The 24,602-nt window shown below is 42.9% G+C and overlaps 1 protein-coding gene across 1 annotated transcript in view; it reads right to left on the bottom strand.

Annotated features, from left to right (window-relative positions):
- COL4A4 (collagen type IV alpha 4 chain) overlaps window positions 1-24,602 on the bottom strand; it is a 70,060-nt gene that overhangs the window by 12,709 nt on the left and 32,749 nt on the right. The window contains exons 16-35 of the mRNA XM_077929927.1: window positions 22,701-22,745; window positions 22,240-22,293; window positions 21,973-22,042; window positions 21,766-21,870; window positions 19,178-19,342; window positions 17,151-17,247; window positions 16,828-16,987; window positions 15,920-15,992; window positions 14,831-14,937; window positions 14,188-14,371; window positions 14,029-14,097; window positions 13,074-13,181; window positions 11,452-11,670; window positions 9,334-9,495; window positions 8,032-8,202; window positions 7,033-7,176; window positions 4,381-4,488; window positions 2,832-3,013; window positions 1,864-1,927; window positions 954-1,028 (exon numbers count right to left, since the gene is read on the bottom strand). Coding sequence (XP_077786053.1) covers window positions 954-1,028; window positions 1,864-1,927; window positions 2,832-3,013; window positions 4,381-4,488; window positions 7,033-7,176; window positions 8,032-8,202; window positions 9,334-9,495; window positions 11,452-11,670; window positions 13,074-13,181; window positions 14,029-14,097; window positions 14,188-14,371; window positions 14,831-14,937; window positions 15,920-15,992; window positions 16,828-16,987; window positions 17,151-17,247; window positions 19,178-19,342; window positions 21,766-21,870; window positions 21,973-22,042; window positions 22,240-22,293; window positions 22,701-22,745 — 2,362 coding nt within the window. The remainder of the gene's footprint in view (window positions 1-953; window positions 1,029-1,863; window positions 1,928-2,831; window positions 3,014-4,380; window positions 4,489-7,032; window positions 7,177-8,031; window positions 8,203-9,333; window positions 9,496-11,451; window positions 11,671-13,073; window positions 13,182-14,028; window positions 14,098-14,187; window positions 14,372-14,830; window positions 14,938-15,919; window positions 15,993-16,827; window positions 16,988-17,150; window positions 17,248-19,177; window positions 19,343-21,765; window positions 21,871-21,972; window positions 22,043-22,239; window positions 22,294-22,700; window positions 22,746-24,602) is intronic.

Genomic DNA, 24,602 nt, shown 5'->3' with positions numbered 1-24,602 from the left:
AACATCTACTAATTTGCATTTATAAAGATTGAGCAAATGAAGGCAATGACTGACACGAAGGTAGGCAACAAGAGTCCCAAAGTAACAGCAGCATAACTGAATATCCAAGGCTAGCATGAGGTTTGAAATGGCTCTGGCCATCTTATTGCCATCCCCTGATGAGCTTACCATGTGGCATAGGCAGGCAGTGGAAACAAGGACAAGTGGCTGTGTCGAAAAGAACTGCAGCTCCTACCTCAGGGTACTCAACTGGTTGACTTCAGCCATAGCCATCTTCATTCCTCCACAATGTCTAAGGATTCTAGCATACCATTGCAGACAGACACTGCAATGGACTGGGGCCACAGGCAATGAAGATGGTGGATTCTCTCAGTGTTGGCCCAGAGTATCAGCAGTGAGGCATCAGCATTTGCCACATGCTGATGCTAGTTGTGACCCAAAACGTCTCAAAAAAAGAATTGTTTTTCAGTTTCTCTTGTCACATTTAAAGCTGTTTAAAGTGTTTCTTTCAATCTCCACCCTATGAACAAAGGAGGAGATCTATCTAAAAAAAGGTTGGAGGATAGCAAATATTTGTTCTTGCTACTAGCATAGCCCCAGTTTCATATGCATGCTCATATTTGCCATGGTGAACACTGAAGTGTGATGGGAAATGCAGATTCATAAACATGCTATAAATGTGAGTGCATGTGCCCAGCATACACTCCTGTGTATTTACAGGGACATATAGCCCCTTCACTTCATGGTGATCAGCTGGAGACATGCAGAGAGTGCATGGAGTGCATGAAAAATGTGTCTGTAGCATAAAGTATGGATTTGAATTAAATCATCACTTTAAATCATGAAGCCATAAATGTCTGGCTCAAATTAGTGAAAAGATATAAATACACAAGATAAATGCACTAGTTAGATAGCTTGTCCATTGATAACCAAATGACCAAAAGAATCGTCACCTGGCAATCCTCGATCTCCTGCAGGACCTTTCTTGCCAGGCTGGCCATAAGAGACAGCTGGGTCACCTCTGTTACCTGCAAAAGTAGCACCTCATGTATAAGTAGCTTCTGAAACCTTTAAACAACCTGTAGTTATTTCTTTTACAAATTTAATTCCCTTTGTTTGCCAGTAGAGAATCTTTCAAGGGATCTTAATATATGTCAAATGGTTTCAGGATTACGGTCAATGATACTCTTACAAAAAACAGCCTAAAATGTGCAACTACAGCAGCAGGACAAATGTGGATATTGGTCTTGACAGTGTCAATACAAACAGAAAGGTGCTTTACCTGCTTACTTATTAGGCAGGGGCACTGGTTCACAAAACGAATCTTCCTATTTCTGAATCAATCACTTTGTGATGTCCAACTAATTCAGTTCTGTTTTATCATCCCGAAAGTTTGCAATAATATTTTATAATACTCATTTTGTTGTGCTCTCCAAATCATGTAATGCCATATAAAAACTAGTATGGTGCCAGCCTTTCCCCTTCAGCATGATCGATCAAATCTTTAATCAATGTATATAGCCAGCATGATAGTATTTTGTTACCAGAAATTATTTCTGTTTGTATACAGTGGTACCTCGGCTGTCAAACGTAATCCGTTCCGGAAGACCATTTGACTTCCGAAACGTTCGACATCTGAAGGCGCAATGGGCGGTTGGCAAAGTCCATTGAGAAAGTGGAGAACCACACCCCTTTCGATTTCCAAGGCATGCACTTCTGGGTTTTCGGCGTTCGGGTTCCGAATCGTTCAGCTTCCGAGAACGCTCGAAAACCGAGGTTCCACTGTATTCATTTTTCCTAATGCATCGACAGAAATCTGAACAGTAACTGTTAAGCATAGATGTATTACCATTGCAGCATTACCTTTAGATCCTTTTGCACCATCAAGTCCTGAACTTCCTGGAATCCCTGGCAATCCCTGTGCACCCTAATTATTTTATCAAAAGAAGAATGCCCATCAGTTATATGTAAAATTTACAACACTTGTTCCTGCAAATTAAAAATAAATGGGGATCTTGGTTTCTGTGTCAAATTATGATCTTTTATCATATGAAGAACTGAAAGAAAGAGTTTGTGTGTAATTAGCAAGAATGTATCTAAAACAGAAACTGCTTCAGCCTTCTCCTTTCTGATCTCTACTCTTCCCACAGAAGGCTTTATGCTGCTTGAAGATTTGTAAGTGGTCAGTGTAAACTCTTCTGTAATACAGACCTATTGGTTTCTTGTTCAACTTGCTTCAAGACACTGATCATAATGAGAATTGCGCAAAACAATAAATATGACGATCATTAGCTTTGAGATAGAAAAGCAAGTAAAAGGCAAATTTATTCATTCATATTTGACCTGCTAGCTACTGCTTACCAGAAAAGAGAAGAGGGAGATGGTGGGCAGGTGGTACGGTTGTACCAGCAGAAGCAGTAGATTGGCTCTGCTAGTGGGTTTGCACCACAGCAGCCTTGCCTCTCTCCCTTCTGCCCCTCCCAGCAACTCACCTGCCAGGGGGTCAGGTAAGCCCCTCCACTCCACCATGCCATCCACTACTGATAAAAACTTGTGTCCTACCCTTAATCCTATGACCCAAGGGCAGACTACAACAATAAAAACATAAAATGGCGAAAAGCAAAACACGCAATACAGCCTGACAGAAAATACAAGTATTCAGTTCGCACTTAAAACTGGAGACATTGACACCAGGAGAATGTGTGCCACAACTGGGTGCCAGTACTATGCTGGACACTGACCCCCTCCTAGGCTTTCCTCAAGGGTCCCTCAGAGAAATGGCTAAATGCAGCATTAGACTTTCAAACACTGTGACAATATTCTCACCCTACCTGGTCACCTTGTGGTCCTTGAAAGCCAGTGATTCCTCTCAGTCCTGTGGGTCCTGGGAGACCAGGAGGCCCTTGAAAACCAGCCTGTCCAGCATCGCCAGGTTCGCCTTTTCGAGTACCTGGAAGTGCATTTCTGCCTGGCGATCCTGGGATTCCTCTGAATCCAGTGTTGCCTTTATCACCTGAAATTATTTCAAGAGCTTGTTGTAAGTTGTTACCTTTTCTAGTCACAGAAGGGAATGCAACCTCCCTCCCCAAAACAAAACAAAACAGAAAAACTACAGAACCTGCAATTAAAAAAGGAATCTAGCATATTGTGCATCAGAACAATTTTGCTGTGTGATACGTAGATACAACACAGTAGTAAGAGCCAGTGGTTTTTTTTCTGGGGGTACTCAAAGGTATGCAGTACCAGCATCTTTTTTTCTAGAAGAAAAACACTGGTAAGATCTAGACAATAACTTAAAAAACTAAAAAACCCTTAGGAGGAGAGGTTTGCTTTTCGTGGAAGTGGTCTCATACTGAGGTCATATGAAAGGGATGTGTAGTAAGTAAAAGGTAAAGGGACCCCTGACCGTTAGGTTCAGTCGTGGACGACTTTGGGGTTGCGGCACTCATCTCGCTTTACTGGCTGAGGGAGCTGGTGTTTGTCCGCAGACAGCTTCCGGGTCATGTGGCCAGCATGACAAAGCTGCTTCTGGCAAACAAGAGCAGCACAGGGAAATGCCGTTTACCTTCCCTCCGGAGTGGTACCTATTTGTCTACTTGCACTTGACGTGCTTTCGAACTGCTAGGTTGGCAGGAGCAGTGACCGAGCAACGGGCGCTCACCCTGTCGCGGGGATTCGAACCGCCAACCTTTTGATCAGCAAGTCCTAGGCTCTGGTTTAGACCACAGCGCCATCCGCGTCCCTGTGTAGTAAGTACCTAAGACCAATTAAGGTTTTAGACGTGTAATGTGAGTTTATATTGATTAGTCTCATTTTATACTGTAATCACCGAATAGGGCTGTAAGCTCAGGGGTAGAGCATCCACTTTGCCTGCAAAAGGCTTCAGGTTCAGTCTCCAACATCTCTAGGTAGTACTGGGAAAGACTCCCTGTCTGGAACTCTGGGCAGCTGCTACCAATCCTTGTAGTAAATACCGAGCTGCATGGACCAATAGTCTGACTCAGTGTGAAGCAGCTTCCTGTGTTGTTTATCCTGTGATACTGCAGTCACTGAACATGAATGATAAAGGAAGCCTAATCGACAGCATAGTGCCTATCAGTAAATGCACACTGCTGGGTTCATATGATAAAGCAACAGCTCATGAGCAGTGGCTAGTTATCAACTGGCCAGTTCGTTGCTAACTAACTAAGGAAACAACAGTCTGATTCACCTTTTAATTTCAGCAGACGTGTACTAGTGAATAACTTTCTACAACAACAGCTGCAGATGTATTAGTGCCTTCCAAAAATTAGATAGCAAATGGAAGATGTCAGCTAGGGTTTGGGCTTAACGTTACAGTTATTGGTTTCTGTGTAACCTGAAAACAAGCAGTTTGCTTACCCTGTGTTCCTGGGATGCCTTTATCACCAGGAAAGCCTGGCTCCCCTTTTTGTCCTTTCTCTTTCAATATGAAAACACGGCCATCCTCTCCTGGAGGTCCTCTTTCACCTTAAAGAGGTAGAATGTATTGAATGTCGGCAGAGATTTGCTCAGGATAGCATAGCTGCCCGCCCACCAACCTATCCTACTATTGGGATTCCTAATTGTGGCCTAAATATTTACTGCTTTGGGCAGGTTTGTTGTTGTTGTTCTTGTTTAGTCGTGTCCAACTCTTCGTAACCCCATGGACCAGAGCATGCCAGGCACCTCTGTCCTCCACTACCTCCCGTAGTTTGGTCAAACTCATGCTGGTAACCTCAAAAATACTATCCAACCATCTCGTCCTCTGTCGCCCCCTTCTCCTTGTGCCCTCCATCTTTCCCAGCATCAGTATCTTCTCCAGGGAGTCAAAGTACCAAAGTACTGGAGCCTCAGCTTCACGATCTGTCCTTCCAGTGAGCACTCAGGGCTGATTTCCTTAAGAATGGATGCGTTTGATCTTCTTGCAGTCCATGGGACTCTCAAGAGTCTTCTCCAGCACCATAATTCAAAAGCATCAATTCTTCGGTGATCAGCCTTCTTTATGGTCCAGCTTTCACTTCCATACATCACTACTGGGAAAACCATAGCTTTAACTATACGGACCTTTGTTGGCAAGGTGACGTCTCTACTTCTCAAGATGCTGTCTAGGCCTGTCATTGCCCTTCTCCCAAGAAGCAGGCGTCTTTTAATTTCGTGGCTGCTGTTACCATCTGCAGTGATCATGGAGCCCAAGAAAGTAAAATCTCTCACTGCCTCCATTTCTTCCCCTTCTATTTGCCAGGAGGTGATGGGAACAGTGGCCATCATCTTCGTTTTTTTGATGTTGAGCTTCAGACCATATTTTGCGCTCTCCTCTTTCACCCTCATTAAAAGGTTCTTTAATTCCTCCTCACTTTCTGCCATCAAGGTTGTGTCATCTGCATATCTGAGGTTGTTGATATTTCTTTCGGCAATCTTAATTCCAGCTTGGGATTCATCCAGCCCAGCCTTTCGCATTATGTATTCTGCATATAAATTAAATAAGCAGGGAGACAAAATACAGCCTTGTCGTACTCCTTTCCCAATTTTGAACCAATCAGTTGTTCCATATCCAGTTCTAACTGTAGCTTCTTGTCCCACATAGAGATTTCTCAGGAGACAGATGAGGTGATCAGGCACTCCCATTTCTTTAAGAACTTGTCATAGTTTGCTGTGGTCGACACAGTCAAAGGCTTTTGCATAGTCAATGAAGCAGAAGTAGATGTCTTTCTGGAACTCTCTAGCTTTCTCCATAATCCAGCGCATGTTTGCAATTTGGTCTCTGGTTCCTCTGCCTCTTCTAAATCCAGCTTGCACTTCTGGGAGTTCTTGATCCACATACTGCTTGAGCCTTCCTTGTAGAATTTTAAGCATAACCTTGCTAGCGTGTGAAATGAGTGCAATTGTGCGGTAGTTGGAGCATTCTTTAGCACTGCCCTTCTTTGGGATTGGGATGTAGACTGATCTTCTCCAATCTTCTGGCCACTGCTGAGTTTTCCAAATTTGCTGGCATATTGAGTGTAGCACCTTGACAGTATCATCTTTTAAAATTTTAAATAGTTCAGCTGGAATACCATCACTTCCACTGGCCTTGTTATTTGCAGTGCTTTCTAAGGCCCATTTGACTTTACTTTCCAGGATGTCTGGCTCAAGGTCAGCAACCACACTACCTGGGGTGTACAAGACATCCATATCTTTCTGGTATAATTCCTCTGTGTATTCTTGCTACCTCTTCTTGATGTCTTCTGCTTCTGTTAGGTCCTTACCACTTTTGTCCTTTATTATGGTAATCTTTGTACGAAATGTTCCTTTCATATCTCCAATTTTCTTGAACAGATCTCTGGTTCTTCCCATTCTGTTGTTTTCCTCTATTTGTTTGCATTGCTCGTTTAAGAAGGCCTTCTTGTCTCTCCTTGCTATTCTTTGGAAATCTGCATTCAATTTCCTGTATCTTTCACTATCTCCCTCGCATTTTGCAGGTACCGCATATTAAACATTTGCTTTGTGCTTAGAGGACGGGAACTGTAGTATTCAGATGTTTGTTGTTTCTGTTTCCTTGTTTCTGCTTAGGAAATCACAAGACGACAAACCATAGCTTTAAGAAAACTCTATGGCGGGGAGCAAGTTCTGAAGGAAGATTTACTGGAACCATTTTTATGGTCTTTTTGGCAGCAGGTGAAAACCTTTCTATTCTCCCAGGCCTTTGAAATAACTGATATAGTATGGTCTCACAGTTTTTAAGAATTGTGTTTTAACTTTGGGAGTAACTTTGGCACTCCAGCGAGGTCACTTTGGTGCTGCTAATGCAGCAGTTTACCTTCACCCCCAGAGGCACACTCCATTTGTTTCTCGAGATAGATGTATGCCAACACTATTGTGGACATTACTGAGCTAGATGGCTCAGTATAACTCAGTATGGCCTAACTTAGTATAAGGGCAACTTCCTATGGCCCTATTACCAACTTAAGAAAATCTTTATCTGACTAGGAGAAAAGGAACACACTACATGCCAAAGTAATTCAGGAGACAAGTTACAGAGATCATTCTACATACCCTTTGATCCCATAGACCCACATTCTCCTGGAGGGCCACGCAGACCTGCTTGTCCTTCTTCACCTTTCACACCAGCTGCTCCCATTTCTCCTTCACTTCCTGGGAGTCCTGGGAAACCCTGCATGCCTTGGGACCCTTGGCTCCCTTCAGAAAGAAAAATGTAGATTCTAGTGCACTTAAATGAAAGACTGGATTGCTGGATTAATAATGTCACAGGTGGGAGCCCTACTTTAACTGCACAAAACACTTTTTCTGTTCTAGAGAAGGCCATGGGCCAGCAATTCACTCCTCAGAATGTTGTTCTGCTCTTAACATTGGTCCTGATTGGCTCCAGCAAATCACACAAGATCTAGACAGTGGGCACATAGGTAAAGGTACCCCTGCCCGTACGGGCCAGTCTTGACAGACTCTATGGTTGTGCGCCCATCTCACTCAAGAGGCCGGGGGCCAGCGCTGTCCGGAGACACTTCCGGGTCACGTGGCCAGCGTGACATCGCTGCTCTGGCGAGCCAGAGCTGCACACGGAAACGTCGTTTACCTTCCCGCTAGTAAGCGGTCCCTATTTATCTACTTGCACCTGGGGGTGCTTTCGAACTGCTAGGTTGGCAGGCGCTGGGACCGAGCGACAGGCGCGCACCCCGCCGCGGGGATTCGAACCGCCGACCTTTCAATCGGCAAGCCCTAGGCGCTGAGGCTTTTACCCACAGCGCCACCCGCGTCCCTAGTGGGCACATACTGGGAAATAAATTTCCATAAATATTCTCAATGGAGCATCTGTTTTCTCTTCATGGTAATGGAACTGCAGTATGGGCTGGGGGTTGGATCTCTGGGGCCCAGTACAGTGTATCCTTATTTGTTCATGACTCTGCAAATCCCAAATGGCCCATCTCCTAGCTTTTGAAGACCAAAGAAAGGAGAGGTGATGGTTAGAAACACTATTTGTATATATGAACTGTGCTACATCTGAAACAAAGACCATTTCATTTAGAATCCACGTACCTTTTTGCCCTGGGCGGCCTGGCAATCCATTTTCCCCTGGAAGACCTGGTTTTCCTCTTAAGCCTGGGAGGCCAGGTGGCCCTTGTACTCCAGGAAAGCCAGGCATGCCTTTCATTCCAGCTGGGCCTGGTGCACCCATATCACCTTTAGGACCCTTGAAGCCTTGTAAACCTAGGAGGGGCACGGAGGGAGAGATGCACCAAATGCAAACATATGTCCTTAACAACTAAGGTAAGGTAAAGGTACCCCTGCCCGTATGGGCCAGTCTTGACAGACTCTGGGGTTGTGCGCCCATCTCACTCAAGAGGCCGGGAGCCAGCGCTGTCCGCAGACACTTCCGGGTCACGTGGCCAGTGTGACATCGCTGCTCTGGCGAGCCAGAGCCACACACGGAACGCTGTTTACCTTCCCGCTGGTAAGCGGTCCCTATTTATCTACTTGCACACGAGGGTGCTTTCGAACTGCTAGGTTGGCAAGCGCTGGGACCGAGCAGCGGGAGCGCACCCCGCCGCGGGGATTCGAACCGCCGACCTTTCGATCGGCAAGCCCTAGGCGCTGAGGCTTTTACCCACAGCGCCACCCGCGTCCCTCCTTAACAACTAGTGTTTCTATAGAATAAATAATATATATTTTAAAGTCTCAAAAGTTTTTTACAAAACCTAAAAGCACATATAAAATGCAATTAACCAAAACAACAGTATCAAAATAATATTCCAAATAAAAATTAAAATGTTGATAAAAGTTAAAACCATAGCTCTACAGACTCCTTGGAATTGCTCTGCTGAATTCTTAAAGCCATGGTACATGGGGAGGAGAGCAAATAAGATGGCGAAATCAAATTGTTTACACCAAGAATTGAAATGTTAGATGATCAGCGTGTACAAGCTGGGTCCCCACCCCACCCCCTGGCTGCTCCCCCTCTATATGCCCTGCCTATGCACACTTCCATTCCCCCCACAGCTGCCTTGGCCTGCCTCTCTCATTTCCTATTTGTGTCAATTTTACATTGTTAGACAGTTGAGGCAGGTATCTGTCATATCTGATCTTTGTAGTGCCATGTACATAAATGGTGCCACATTTATTTATTTTTAAAAGTGAGGTGCCACACCTATTTTAACCAATACACATGTATACCATGCCAGTCCACAAGTGGAAACAATTGCATTAACAAGTAATTTATTGGAAAGCACCCAAAGATTTCAAGGTTGTTAATCACAATATATTTCAGCCATCAAATACCTGGGTCAACCTGTATGCTTTAGACTCCCACCTGAATATTTACAAGGATAATGATGCGCTTACCTGGAAAGCCTGGTGGTCCAAAAGAGCCTGGAGGTCCTGGCAGCCCCTGCAAGCCTTTGTCACATGGCAGACCAGGTGACCCAGGGCCTCCTGGGACTCCTATGTCACCTTTTCTACCTCTGAGACCTTTTGCTCCTGGAAATCCTGGGATGCCAGGCTGTCCTGCAAGGATAATTCATTTATGAAGCCCCCCCAAAATCGAAATAATTTAGTTTGAAACAATTAGGCCTGGTTTGCACTTCATGCTAAGGCAAACCTCTGGAGAAAAGGTCCCAGCTGCTTTACTCCTCCCCAGTTGTTTTACTGCTGGGCCACACTGACCCAAGCCATAGTTTGTATCAGCTGAAACAGGGCTCGTGGATAAGCCACAATCTCAAATTTGGATGAACACGCCAAGCCAAAGCATGGCTTAGCAAAGGGCTGTTCAGCAGCAGAACAACTAGGGAGGAGCACAGTGGTTAGCATCTTTTCTCTGAGAGCCCCTGCGTTCACACTAAGCCATCATGAACAGTGTCTTTGACTTGTTTTAGCTCATTCAATATGTTCATTTTGGAAGATCTAGCCTTACATATTTTCAATTCTGCAGTGTGAAACAGAAAGAAAAGAGAAGACGCCCTTTGCACGAGACTGTAGCTTATGCTCCTCACATTCCATACAGAAATAATACTGAAGATAGTAAAATGACATCCCTGCTGGGAGTTGCTATCCAAAGCAATCACTTCACATTGCTGCATGGAAAGACGGGACCTGGGGAAATATATTTATATTCACAGGATGTTGTCCTTTGCTTTCATGAGCTTAAAGGGGACTTTTTCACTCCCCTCTGCTGCACACAGGCAAAGTAAACAATATCGGGGCAGGCTGGCTTCACAATATGACCTGTCCTTCCAGTTTGTACTGCAACCCTCAACCCCAATCCCAGAAACCTCACAAGGTGATGGCAATGCTGACAGCATACTGAGGCTTGCCACAAAACGATCAACCTGTGACTTGAAAAGAGCAGGTATGCATAAAGCAAATCTGAATAGAACTTCTGAAGCTGAGTAAGTGAAAGTCGCTTTTCTCTCAAATCTTGATGGCACTGTTTGACACATACAATGCCCAGCAGAAATTGATATTTAGGACATGCTGTGCTCCTTTTAGAGTGATGATGTTGCCCCAATCTTCATCAACCCACAGTTGGAGATGGAATTTACCAGAGATCAGATTACTGTAACTCATTCACATGAATTGGAAATGTCCAATTAGTGATCATTTCTACCACATGGGAAATGGTAGAATTCTCTGTTGACCGGAGTCAAGAATAAGTAAAAGAGACAAACTAAAAATGTGAAGCTATCTGGACTGTTTTTTGTGAGTTGCTATGCTTCTGAGATCTCCCCACTGTACAACCCCTCACTTTTCCTTTCCTTTTCTCTTACTCTCATTCTTATTTTCAACTAGGGTTTCCCAAACATATCCAGATTGTGTGTGTCCTTCAACCTCTTAAATTAGAAATATTATCATTGTTATTTATTAAATTTATATACCGCCCTATATCCGCAGGTCTCAGGGCAGTTCACAAGATAAAATTACAATATAAAAACATGAAATACACAAAATAAAAACAAAAGCAACCCAATAACCCCCTCCCAACACATTTTAAAAAGGCATTGGATGTTAATCCGCTAAAGGACTGGTTAAAGAGGAACTTTTTTTGCCTGGCGTCTAAAGGTGTATAATGAAGGCGACTGGCAAACCTTCCTTAGGAGAGCATTCCACAAATGGGGAGCCACCACAGAAAAGGTCCATTCTCCTGTTGCCACCCTCTAAACCTCTTGTGAAGGGGACACATGAAGAAGAGCCTTAGAATATGATATCAGGGTCTGGGTAGGGTCACATAGGAATAGGCAGTCCTTGAGATATAGCCTTAATTGGCTCAGGACCGCAATAAGTCAAAACCAGCACTTTAAATTGGGTACGGTAGCCGGTGCAGTCGGATCAGACATTATTTATTGAGCTATTTTTATTTTTCCCCTCCAGAAACATATTTTTGGGGAGAAGTAGCTTATACTCAGGCAATTATTGGTAACAAATCCAAAAAACATAAGATAAATCATGCACAAATATGCATCATACCTGGAAGGCCAGCAAAACCTGGTTCACCTCTTAAGCCTTGCAGGCCTGGTAAGCCGGGAAGACCTCTGTTGCCTGGAATTCCTGGAGGACCATAACTGTTGTCACCTAAAATGCCTTTTGGACCGTCAAAACCAGGAGGACCTGGCAACCCTGGAGCTCCATCCAGCCTTGGACCACTTTCACCTTGTGCACCTTGATCACCAGTCTCACCCCTGAAACCTAGAGAATAATGAAATCGAGATGACATAGGATCATTTGCTTAACTTGTTTAATTTCAACTTGTAATGATATCATTTGTGAAATAAGAATGTAAAGAGAGCTTTCCGAGATCCATATAGTGTAGCAACTTGTTTCCCAATCAGTGGCCAATCAGACACTTATAGGGAGGTCATAATTAGGCATGAAGACAGTAGCTCCTCCTCATTGTTTGCACCCAGGAACTGATATCAGTGGCATACTGTCTGTGAATGTATGACCTTGAGTCAGGCAGTTAGGTTGTGAGTTCATAGCAGTGCCCGGAGGAGGAATGACCACTGGGAAGAGTACCGAGAGAAGAAATGCCATGGGGCATGGTCTTCATCTGCCCCAGCTGCAACAAAACATGTCTTTCCCGTATCAGTATCTACAGCCACAGCAGATGCTGCAACCTTCCAACAGTTTGACTTCACCACCAAAGGCACACTCCTCCATTGTCCACCAAGACAGATGGATGCCAACTCAACCGCCTGTGAACCTGGAGATTGAATTTATCCATCATGGCTGTTAGATCTGTCCTCTGTGTGTTCACCTTATCCCTGTGAATTCATTCTTAAGTATTGCAAACACTCAAAGCAATTTAACTGAGAGAAAGTGGAGATTGTCAGTTTTTGGGATAACATTAATCTAGGGATATCTGATCTTACCATCCCAGACCATTTGCTGTGCCGGAGCTGATGGGAGTTGTGATCCAATAGCATATTGCAGAGGTGGGTACTACATTTGCTACCCTGGATTAATCTACCTCTTTATTTAGTGCAAGTTTCTAACCTGATGAGATATTTTAGGCTATAGCAGTCTGAGACCTGAATCACTACTGGGAAATGTGTCTCAAACCAGCTCTTCAGAGCCTCAAGCAGAGGTTTAAGATCTGCTTCCTGACTGGTTTCAACAAACATAAGAAGAGCCTTGCTGAATTATGCCAAAGACCCATCTAATTTAGCATCCTGTCCTCACAGTGCCCACCAGAACCCCACATATGGAACCTGAATCTCTCTTTCCAGCTTGTTATCAGCAGCTGGTATTCAGAAACATACTGCCTCAAACAGTGGAGGTAGAACATAGCCATCATGGGTAGTAGCCACCAATAGTTCTCCATGAATTTATTCCTCCTTAAAGTCATTCAGGTTGGTGGCCATCACTACATCTTGTGGGAAACAAGATCTAATGGGAGCCAAGCACTGGAGAAAAAGCATGTGAGCTACAATTCTTTTCTAAAACGGACTTTATTTAAATGACCTGACAACATTCAGGTGCTTCAGTTGCACAATAAGCATGAGGTGCAGAAGAAGAAAACAGAATATATATTAAAATCACTCCATACCCATACTCAACAAATGAATACACCCTGCCCTTCTTTCACTTACCTTCTGGACCAGGATTGCCTGGTATTCCTGGTCTGCCCTGTTGGCCTTTGAAGCCATCAAAACCATTGGGACCAGCTCGCCCAGGCTGCCCTCTCAATCCTTTCGGGCCTGAATAGACAGATTGTGCACAGCTTAGTTCAATGCTTTCAAACCTTCTGTGGAAGGTTTGTTCCACAGACCTAGCTACATCCATTTTATAAATAAAATGACTGATAGGTTTCATGTTCACACTACCTCATCATGCATACACATACCTTGTCTGGCAATGTGTAATTTCTGCCATTCAAGTCTCCATTAAAAAAAACCTGAGCAACTCTAATTCAACATTAAATAATAATTAATATTAAGTGATAACATTAAGAGATAGGAAGTTCCAAGCTATTCAACTGGCAGGATGAGGAGTTATCCTAAAGCAATTACAATGGAAAGTCAGTAAGATCTCCATGTTTTCTGACTATCCAGGAGCTGGCCAAAGACAATAATACTTGTAAAGAATTACCACTTAGTCCATTTCCTTGGCTTTTACCAAACAAATGAAATACGGAGACAGATTTGACCACTTTTAATCATAGTTGTGCTCCAAAACACATGGGAAAATGCTTCTGAGACTTATATTAGAGATTTCCCTTGCACTACCACCCGGAGAGTATCTAAATGATATAACCATATAAGAGGAGCATACCAAACTTAATTTTTCCACTAAGTTCACCACCAGTGAAAAAGAAAAGGTGTTTTTTGCATAGAGTATTAGGAAGGTTGTAGACCTGCTTTTAATTTTAAGCTATCATTTATGATAACCTCGCATCTGTGTTTCTTTTCCAATCTTGAGAATTCTTACCCTACACCTCATTACTGTAAGTTTTAAATTACAGAAGTCTCTTTAATTCTGAATAACCTGAAGACAATAACAGCTTCCATGGAAGAATAGTACCTTATTTCACTTTTGTAGTCATACCTGATATACCTTTAAAACCAGGTGCACCTGGATTCCCAGGGTATGCTGCTGTGTAAGGAAGAGTAGCACCTAGAAGAAAAGCAACCATAAATTGGTTTGACCTCTCAAACAACTGAACCAACAGAGTGTTCTCTTTTCAATGTAAAATACATACATTACCTTTTTCACCTTTTGGGCCAGGTGGTCCTCTAATACCCGGGCTTCCTGGACTCCCAGGCAGACCCCGGACACCTTGCAGACCCTGAATTCCAAAACCTGTTGGTCCTATTGGCCCTTTGGGGCCAGGAAGTCCAGGGGAACCAGGAAATCCCTTATCACCTGGCAAAGCTCTTCCATCAAGCCCCTGTAAACAATGGATACAAATGCACAATTAATATATTTGAACTCACTTCCAGCTGATCCCCTTAAAGTCACCAGGTTTTCCAAAAGGGCCTTGAGATTCACTTGTTCACAGCAGCTTACTCGTGAGTAATATTTCCTTTTGAATGGTGGACTTGTTAAATCAATGTTTTATTTCTGGGCTGGGCATGTCCTTATTGTTGGTTTTATTCGTGTTGTATCTCTATTGGAGGCTTTGCACTAGAACCCCATAATCTAACAACCACATCCAGGTGCAAAAGGCATACTGTTAGAATTAAAGAACAGGGTGCCACTGAGCATGTTCTGAGCTTAGGAGCTTGCTTTGAATATAAGAACTGCGCAGAACTCTCAGCCCTTTCACATAGAGAGACAACTCCTGGTTAGTTTACTTCCTCATTGTTACAATGAAGGGGAAAAGAACTGTCAAAACAATCAGGTATACCTTAAAGCCCTTTTCACCAGGCAGTCCTAGTTCTCCATTCCTGCCAGCAATACCATTTCTTCCGGGAAATCCAGGCTCCCCTTGAAGACCTCTTTGTCCTTTTATCCCTTTAAATTATGGAAATATTACAGTCAGTATGCAATATATGTATGTATGTATGTATGTATGTATGTATGTATGTATGTATGTATGTATGTATGCTGTTGAAGACTATGCTGCCTGAATGTTTTAGGAAATGCCCCCAAACTGCTAGAAAACTGGGCAAACCAATAAGAAAGCAGCTTTACAAAAAGTTACAGGACACTGCGTTTGGATAAAATGCATCTTTCTTACTAATTAATGTTCAGAATATTAAAAGTTCTGTCTTAAAACAATGAATGCCAAGATTGAGTTTTGGTATTTGTACAGGATTTTATGCAGGAGGAATCAGAGAGGAGAAAAAAATTAGCTTCTCCATTAATTATATAAGGTCAGAAACCTTCTCCTTCTCTTCTGTGGAATGCATTAGCCAAAGAAATTATTGAGGTGTCTATGATGAATGTGTGCAAATTCAGTCTTTTTTTTTTTTTTAAGAACAACTCTAAAAATCTTGCAATAAGATGAATAAGTGGATGAATGTGAACATTTCAAATGAAAAGTGGTTTATAGTAAATTAGTATGAGCAGAAAAACAGAAAGATGGTGCTAATGGAGATGCTTGACAAAACTTAAGCAAGAATCTTAGGACAGTTGGTACCACTTTAACTAGGTAGTGCATTTTTCACAATGACATAAAAAGCAGAGTACTGATCAGTGGAGGGACATGGAATAAGGAACAGACTGCACTAAGCTCCTTGCATTTGATAGATCATAAAAATGAGGAAGTGGAAGACATACTCTAATTATGGCACTTACAGACTATAACTTTGGAGAAAGAACTTCAGACAGATGGCTACTGTTTATTACTCCCAGGGCAATTCGTTGGCTCTTTTGTGCAAAGCTTCTACACCACAAACACCACGCAATACAAAATTTGGATATACCATTGGAAGCAGTCCCCAAGTTTAAAGGAAAAAAAAAATCTCATGGGTTTAGTACGTTGTATAGTTACCTTTTATTCTTATTCTAGCTGGGTCACCCTTATCACCTTTTTCACCAGTCAACCCAAATGGACCTGGTATTCCCTTGCAAGTGTTAAAATAAAAAAAGTTATAGTCAATTGAAATAATAGCTGAGATCTGACAGCAAGTAAACATCTATTAGATGAGCAAGATGGGAGTGTGATGCTCTCTTTTTCCTCCCACAAACTGTGCTTTTTAAACTGACAACAAAGGTTATCTGGGTGCACTGGCAGATGAAGGTGGGGGTGGGGGGAGTGGTCCGCCCTGGGTGCCATCCCGGGGGGTGCCATTGCAGCTGCCCCCCCAGGATGCTTGCCAGCCAAGCCCCCGCCTGTTCGCCACTCCAGGTGCTGGAACATGTCGCTCCGCCACTGTCCGGGTGACACCACGAGTTTTCCCCCATCCTACTCCCACAGGCTCCTCTCATCAAGATCTTTCTCAATGTTTTGCTCTCATGGCACACTGACAAGAACAGCAGAAGAATCCTGCTGGATCAGAGTATATACCCATCTCGCCCAGTATCCTGTTTCCAACATTGACCAACCACCAGTTGCCTATGGGGAACTTGCAAGCAGGACCTGAGCACAATAGCCCACTATTGCTGTTTCCCCCCAGCGACCACTGTTATACACAGGCACCACAACTAGTAGTGCTTGAAGGTCTTATCCTCCATGAACCCCCCTTTAAAGCCATCTGCATTGGTGGTCATCACCACACCTTGAAGTAGCAAATCCCACAGTTTAAGTATGCGTTGTGTGATCCACCTGAACATTAGCATCAAAATGTGACAAAATAAAAGCCGAGTCCTCAGAAATAAGGAAAGAAATGAACAACATAAGGAAAGATCAATCTGCTCTGTGGATGCCAGAATATAAAATATCGCCTATAAGTTACTCACGGGGGAACCTGGTGGCCCTAATGCACCAGGTAAGCCTGGATCACCTGTTCTTCCATATTTTCCAGGTACCCCTACTTCTCCTTTTCTTCCAGGGACACCTGGCGGACCTCGTATTCCAGGTGCACCACAAGGACCAGCACCACATAAGCAGCTACTTGCACTCCCTGTACAGGCACAAAGGAAGCAGGGCTTTGGACCAGACAAATAATGCAAGTTCACAAAGCGATTATGACTTGTGTTTTTATCTCAAGGACAGTCATGGTTAAATTACATGATTTGATTTGATTGAGATGAGGCATTTGCTCTGTGAGGGATGCAGGTACTTGCCTTTCTCTCCTTTTGCACCTCTTTCTCCAGGTGATCCCTTCTGGCCTTTAGCTCCCGATGGTCCAGGAGACCCTCTCCCAGTACAAGCCACACCTTGAAATTTTACAAAAGATATATTTTATTGTTTTAATTGATTATATTTGCTTCTGTTCTTTTCAAAAACATTAAACAGCCTGGCCTCGTTCTTAGAGCTGATATGTTAGACAGCTACAGGACCAGATGGTTACACCAGCAGAAGCCTGTTTGACTGCCAATGTGATGCCCACTTCCCACCTAATAGGAGATATATGTTCACCCATCCATCCTCTTCTCCATTTCTCCTGAAGCTTGGAACACTAAAGAATAATAATAATAATAATAATAATAATAATATTATAATAATTATCCCCACACAATCCTACATTATATAGTACATAATCATGTTACCGTTTTCAAACAATTGTTGCTGAAACTGTAGAACTAACTTGCTCCGCAGAGCTAGAGTTCTGCAATACAGAACTGAGTGGAGTAAATAAAGATTCCTTTAGACATATTCCCCCCTCACACACACATTCCATATGCGATTGATAGATCGTTGGGCAGCATACAAAAATACTGTTCCCACAATCCACCTTCAGAGTTCACTTCTTCAAAGTAGGAGGGTATTATTTCTAATAAAGAAGCAGTGAGAAGGAGGAGGGTATTTAGCCCTTCTTTCCACCTGTCTCCTTTCTCCCTCAGTTTCCCCCCAGATGCGTTCTCCTCGGCTGAGGCTCTGTTGCAATGCAACTAGGGGGGGGGGGGGAGAGGCCCATACTGGAAGGGGAAAGCAGTAAAGTGCCTTCCTCTTAAAGCTTCTTCCAGAGGTGACTCATGAGGGTAGTGAGGCAGAGGCTGCAAAGTCTTCCTGGCAGCAGCACTGTGGTCACCAAGATGGTGTGAGGGAGGGCTTTGGGGCAGTTCTGACCCAGCAGTGGCCTTGCAGGTGCGCACATATTAGCTGGGCTACCACCACCAACCTGAAACAACCCTGATCTCACTGCCAGCTGCACACCACCATCCTGATGAGTGCAGCACTGTTAGCATTGCCTCTGCCCCTCCTCATAAGCCTCCTTCCTTGCTGGTGATTGTGCTTTCCTGGTATTACTCCACCTTGGATAAATGGAAGCCAGATTTTGAAGACAAGCAGTGAAGGCAATAAGCCTGGTTCTCCCATATCTGGAATGATTACTGTTATTACTGCTTGGTAAATTACTATTGCTGAATATTAGGGGTAGGAAACCAGTTTGGTCCACAAGGCCATTTCCCCCAAACCCCACCCACTTGTCAACCCCCTGCCTGTCATTCATGATGTTAAGCTGATTATCGGAGGGAGAACAAGGCTCAGTTCTGTACATGTTTGTTCCCAGGACTGAGCAGAACTGAACTTAAATGCAAGGTTTTTTCTCCCTCAGCTCCCCTTCAAATGATGGGGAGGAAGAGAAAGAACGCTTTGCAAACCCTATGCTCAATGCTTCCCAAAGTGCCAACCATAGGGCTGGCAAAGCCTCTTGCACTGCAGTTTCCGAGCACCGAACAATCATCTGGTTGTTGGGGACGTGGGAACCCTGTGCAAGGGATTACATAACTGGCAAGGGTCGTCATGCCCACCTGTCAAAATTGGCCCACCCCTGCTATAAAGAAATGAGTGGAATTATAGTCAATAATAATATTACACACACACACACACAGTGGTACCTCGGTTTACGAACTTAATCCATTCCGGAAGTCCTTTCTTAAACCAAAATGGTTCTTAAACTGAGGCGCTCTTTCCCTAATGAGGCCTCCCGCCGCCGTGCCCTTCCACCATTTGGATTCTGTTCTTAGACCGAGGTAAAGTTTGCAAACTGGGACACTACTTCCAGTTTTGCGGAGCTCGTGAACCGAATCGTTCGTAAACAGGGCTGTTCTTAAACCGAGGTACCAGTGTGTGTGTGTGTGTGTGTGTGTAATCTTCAAGTGGAAATATTTTTGTTCAATGTTCAAAGTATTTTGCTCATCTTACCAGGTGGTCCAGGCAAGCCCTGCTTTCCTGGTGTTCCTGGAAAACCCGGCAACCCTGGAGAGCCAGGCCTTCCTAGTGCCATGTCAGCTATAGCAGGGAGACCAGGGTCACCTCGAAAGCCCTGAGGCCCTTGTACTCCCAATATACCTTTGGGACCAGGAATACCTATGGAGGAGGAGAAGAAAGAACAAGTCATGGAGTCTTGTAAAAGTCATAGAGAAGCCATCTATGGGAGAAGCTGCATTTGGGGTGTGGCATTCTAAAACTCAAATTATTTGAGCTACACCTCACTGAATATTCTAGAACAGGGATGGGAAACCTGTGGAGCCTCCAGATATTGTTAGATTCCAACTCGCATCAACCCCAACCAGTGTGGCCAATGGCAAAGGATGATGTGAGCTGTGGCCAAGCAACATTTGAAGGCCCAGTTATCCAGGATAATGGATTCCTTATGATTTAAACTAATATTTCCTTCTGATACTCTGGCATGGCTTGAAAGGGAAGCCCAATTGATCTCCAAATTCCTGTTCAAGTGATTTCCACAACTGTAGCAATTATCTTCAAACTATTTGTTCTAAAGCACACAAGAAAATTGAGATGCAAATCACAGGTTTTGGCATTTCATTCTTTTCTTTTTCTTAACAGTTGTAAAACAGCAGAAAACAGTCTTACCAGTTTGGATTACAACATTGGCACATGCTCTGGAAACAATAGGTTGGCATTGTGTCTCGGAGTATTTCTTGCCCTAGGAATTCTGGGTTGACCTTAAGTTCCCATTGAAATCAATGGGCCTCAAGTTAAGACATGGCAGTTTTGTCCCACTGATTTAACAAGAAAAAGCAATAAACCAAAAGGCCCACCTAGTCCTGGGTTCTGTTCCCACAGCTGCCTATCAGATTTCTACTGGAAGACCACAAGCAGAATATGAGTGCAATTGCTCTCTGCTGTTTGTGTTCTCTAGCAACTAGTATTCAGAGGCAGCATGCAATTCACCAGGGTTTTAGTTAGCAAGAATCTGTCAGCTATACTTTGAAACACCAAGAATTGAACCTGGGACTTTCTGAATTAATGACAAATGTTCTACCACTGAACTTAATTCAAAGCAGTGAACTCCCAGGTAAATGTGTGCAGGATGAAATCCTACATACACTTACCTGGAAGTAAGCCCCACTGAACATAATGGAATGTACTTTTGACTGGATTTGCATAGGATTTCACTGGAAATGGAAAAAAGGCTCATTTCCCATTTACTGCCTGCCTAACTTCAGCATGCAAAGGAACCGAAATATAAGTCTTGCCAGATGATCTTAAAGCATTGGCAAGTTCAGCATATGTGAACAAAATGTAAGTCCTCTTATTAGTAGTGTTTGTATCCATAGTTATCATAAAAGCAGAGAGAGGTTCATATTCTTTATGTCCCCATGTTCAAAGCTAGCTGCAAACTATAAATTCAGTAGGAAGCTTAAAGATACCGGTAAATGTAGAGGAAGAGTAATCCTTAGCAGTTCTATCAATTCATCGGTCACATGGAGTTCTCCTTTCAGTAATTGTTTTATTTAGAAAAAGTGGAGAAAAACAGAAGCGTCAACCTGTCTAAAGATGGCCTTCAAACACACACACCCGCCATGGACTGAGGAAAGCCTTTTGTTTGAAAGATCACGCTCCAAATTGTTGAGGTGATGCTTTTGATCAACATACCTACACCTACTATACAGTATTACAAATTACACTACATATTTTGGAAAGTTGTTTGTTTGTTTGTTTACTTGGCATCCAGGCACCTCTTAAGATGCCATCACTAAATCTGTCATGATTGTTCCTGAAATTGAGGAATGGATTTTTGTCTATATTTGGAAACCGTTTTGAATCAAAATGGCCATTCCATATTGCACTGATCTGGACACCTCTGAAGACATCATCACCCATTTTTGCAGGATGGCTCCCAAGATCAAGGAGCAGGTTTTTGTCTAAGATTGGGTGCCAGGATTGGGCCTTTCAAAGGGGAACTGTTTTTAACCAAATTTTGGCAGGATTGTATATTATAGTTTACCCAACAGTATTAGAATGATTAAGAAACTAAAAAAAAGAAAATCAATTTAAAGATCTTATTATGTTTTTGTTTCTTAGAATTCCTGAGCAGAACTGGTGTTGTCTAACATGGACCACTTGGGGGTGTTACCACCTGGAATAACTACACAAACCTGAGGAAGCACAGTGGGCAGCAATTTGCCACACCTTTGTTCAATTCCTAGCCCACCCCTCCTTTTTTCAACAATCTAATTAAAGCAATGAAATCTTTATAAAGGCAAATGTTCAACCTGAGTGATTACCTTAAACAATCAAGATGCTTTAACACATTTGTTGCTCATATAATTATTTAAAACCTGCCAACTCACTACATCTTAAAAAAAATCACAAACAATTCTGTATAAACTCTTACTATAATGCTTAGAAATGCACAGACGTAACTAGAAAAGGCTGCTACAGATTATTTTTATCCTGGGATCTGTTAGCATAACCTTTATGGAAAGAAGCAAAAGCTGGTGATGGAACTTTCTTTTACCCTAAACATAAAAAAGGTTTCTTACTGGCTCCATCTTCCCCTTGCCTGCCATATGCACCAGGAGGGCCCGTCAACCCATCTGCCCCCACATTTCCAGGAGGTCCAGGGTCTCCAGGGTCTCCTTGAAGCCCTGTAGGAGATCATTGGAAAATGTGGTGGTTGTTGTTAACATAATTGTATGTTACCATGAATTGTATTAAATGTGCATTGAATTGTTTAATATTAGTTAAACCTTTTATTCCAGGGCGTGGTATTCCTCGAGGTCCTGGTGGACCTGGCAGCCCACTGTCTCCTAGATCCCCCTGTAAGAATTTTCAGGTTTATTGCAATGTAACAACATTGTACCTATAGGAGCCCAAGGGAAACAATTAACTGTGATAGTGAAAGGTAACGGGATGAATTAAAATAACCCCTCTGCTCTCTACAGAACAGTATAGATTCCATGTAAGCTTGCTATAAACACAGATATATAAAGAACCTTCTGCATTTGAGACCTGACCTTAATTCCTGGAAGCCCATCCTCTCCAGGAAATCCAGCCATTCCAGTTTCACCCTGAAATAAACAATATTTGTTCTTCCCTTAAGAACGCTTATCGTGCAAATAGGTTACACTGTAATTAATGGGACTTAATGGGGATAACTGTGTAAGACATTATCCCAAATTGGTTAATCTGTGACAATTCATGCACTTCAAGTTAAGTTTCGTTGACAAGGTTTGCTAGCTCAGAGCCAAACGACCATCATGATGCAGACTCTCGAAAACAGGTCTGAAATTGTGGGGGGTTTAGCAGGTAAAAGAAATTCCAAACATTTAAAAAATGTTTTTAAAATACACCAGCACTGATTTATCTTACAAAATAAGGGGAAGTGTGTGTGCTATGGATATGGACGCTATAATTAGGTTTATTTTATTAGTAAATTATAGACATTGCTTATGTTTTATTTATAAATATATGCTACCTTGCTTCCTGGAATTCCTGGTGATCCATAAGAACCTGGACTCCCCTGTGGAAAAGGACAGAGACAAAAAGTTATAATATTAGGTATTTTTAACACCCTGATTATGAACACATTGGGTTACACCAAGGGTAGCCAATGTGGTGCCCTCCAGATATTATGAACTACAACTCCCATCATCCCTGACTGTTAGCCACCTTGACTGAGGCTGATGGAAGTTGTAGCCCACAACAGCTGGAGGGCACCATGTTGGTTACCCCAGAGTTAGATAAATCCCTGTTCTGTTTGCATAAGGTGCCTTTATCCAACTTTGGGCCAATTCTCCCCTCCCATAGTGATCCCCCATTCTCGATCCCACAACATTTTGGGAGGTTGCAGTGGGGAAGAGTTGATGGGAAAATTCATTTCCACATGTTTTCTTCCACTAACAGTTCTCAGAACCCAACTCATTGGAAATAAATTCTATTGAACTCAGTATGTTGTATCTCAACATATTGGCCCTACTTTAGCAAAAGTTAATTGTATAAATACCTTGCAATGTTGCCTAGGCCATATCTGGCCATTCCCCCCCCCCTCTAGTACACACACACACACACACACACACACACACACACAACTCTGTGAGGTTCAGAGCGAGATGAGCTAATAGGCCCTACCCAGTCCATCATGACCAGTGATGCCAACTTGAATAAAATATTGGGGAGGCCCAGGTAAGCCCCACCCTGCATAATTGATCACATGATGTGGTGCATGCACACCATTTGAATGACAATGCCCATCAACTTGGGGGGGCATAATTTTTTTTATTGGGGGATGAAGGGTCATCGACCCCTAGGAGTTGGCTCCTATGATCATGACCCCATCACAGCCTTTATTGTCTACTGGCAAGGGAAACCTCTGTAGCAGGGAGCTCCCTCTACTTTTGGAGGCTTCCAAAGAATCTAGAACTGTGGAAGATTACAGTTCTAGACCATGCTAATGGTAATCACCTGGAGGGGGTGCCCAGATAGGGCTGTAATTAGAAGCAATATGAGAAACTAAATTAAACTTCTTTTTACTTAGACTACCTTCTTTTTATACATTTTGCCCAAGATGTCTAATGGCAGAAAAACATGTTAATGATAAATAGAGCAATCTGCATCCAGTTAAAGACTTCGTTAGATCATTTACAATAAAACAAAAATTAAACATTCACATGCCAAACTCAATCATTCAAAACCAAAGACAGTACTCCGAAAGCACCCCCGCAATCCTGAGCTATATACTGAAATGTTGTGTCTTGTGCAGCCCTGTGACAAAACCACTTGAGACTAAGATCAAAAAGCCAAACTCCCATTAATAAAAGGCTGAAGTTAATAATATAATACAAACAAAATGACTTTGAGGTTCAGAGTCTCCTTTATATACTCAGATTTAATTACTCCAGGATATGTGGTTTTAGGATGTCAAAATCAGACATAAGCCACAGTCTAGTTCCATGTGCCTAGCGAAGTTCAAATGTGTGCTTCTTGAACAACGCGCGCACACACAGACTCCAAATAGCAAACAATGTGTAGTGGTTTGATTTAAACATCAGGGCCATCTTGCTCAATGAAGTCCCACTAGATATTCCTAGATCAGCCGGCATTCCTACAGTAGGTTTGCAATAACAATTCTTTAAAAGCAACAAAAGCTTCAACAGAATCTTCTCAAAACTTATACAGACTATAATAATAAAAAATAAATATTGCATTGGTAGTATGAAAGTTCTTGTATAGTTAAATTGCCTTTCTAGTATTTATAAGCCAGGAATAGCCAACATGGGGCCCTCTGGGTGTTGATGAACTACAATTTCAATCATCCCCAACCATTGTCCATGCTGGTTGGAGCTCATGGGAGCTTCTGTCCTGTAAACTTCTGGAAGGC

The sequence above is a fragment of the Podarcis muralis genome, chromosome 6 (assembly GCF_964188315.1).
Source record: "Podarcis muralis chromosome 6, rPodMur119.hap1.1, whole genome shotgun sequence".
In the NCBI taxonomy this organism is placed as follows: Eukaryota; Metazoa; Chordata; class Lepidosauria; order Squamata; family Lacertidae; genus Podarcis; species Podarcis muralis.
The sequence above is the reverse complement of the archived record's forward strand: the minus strand, read 5'-3'. Positions and strand labels throughout refer to the sequence as shown.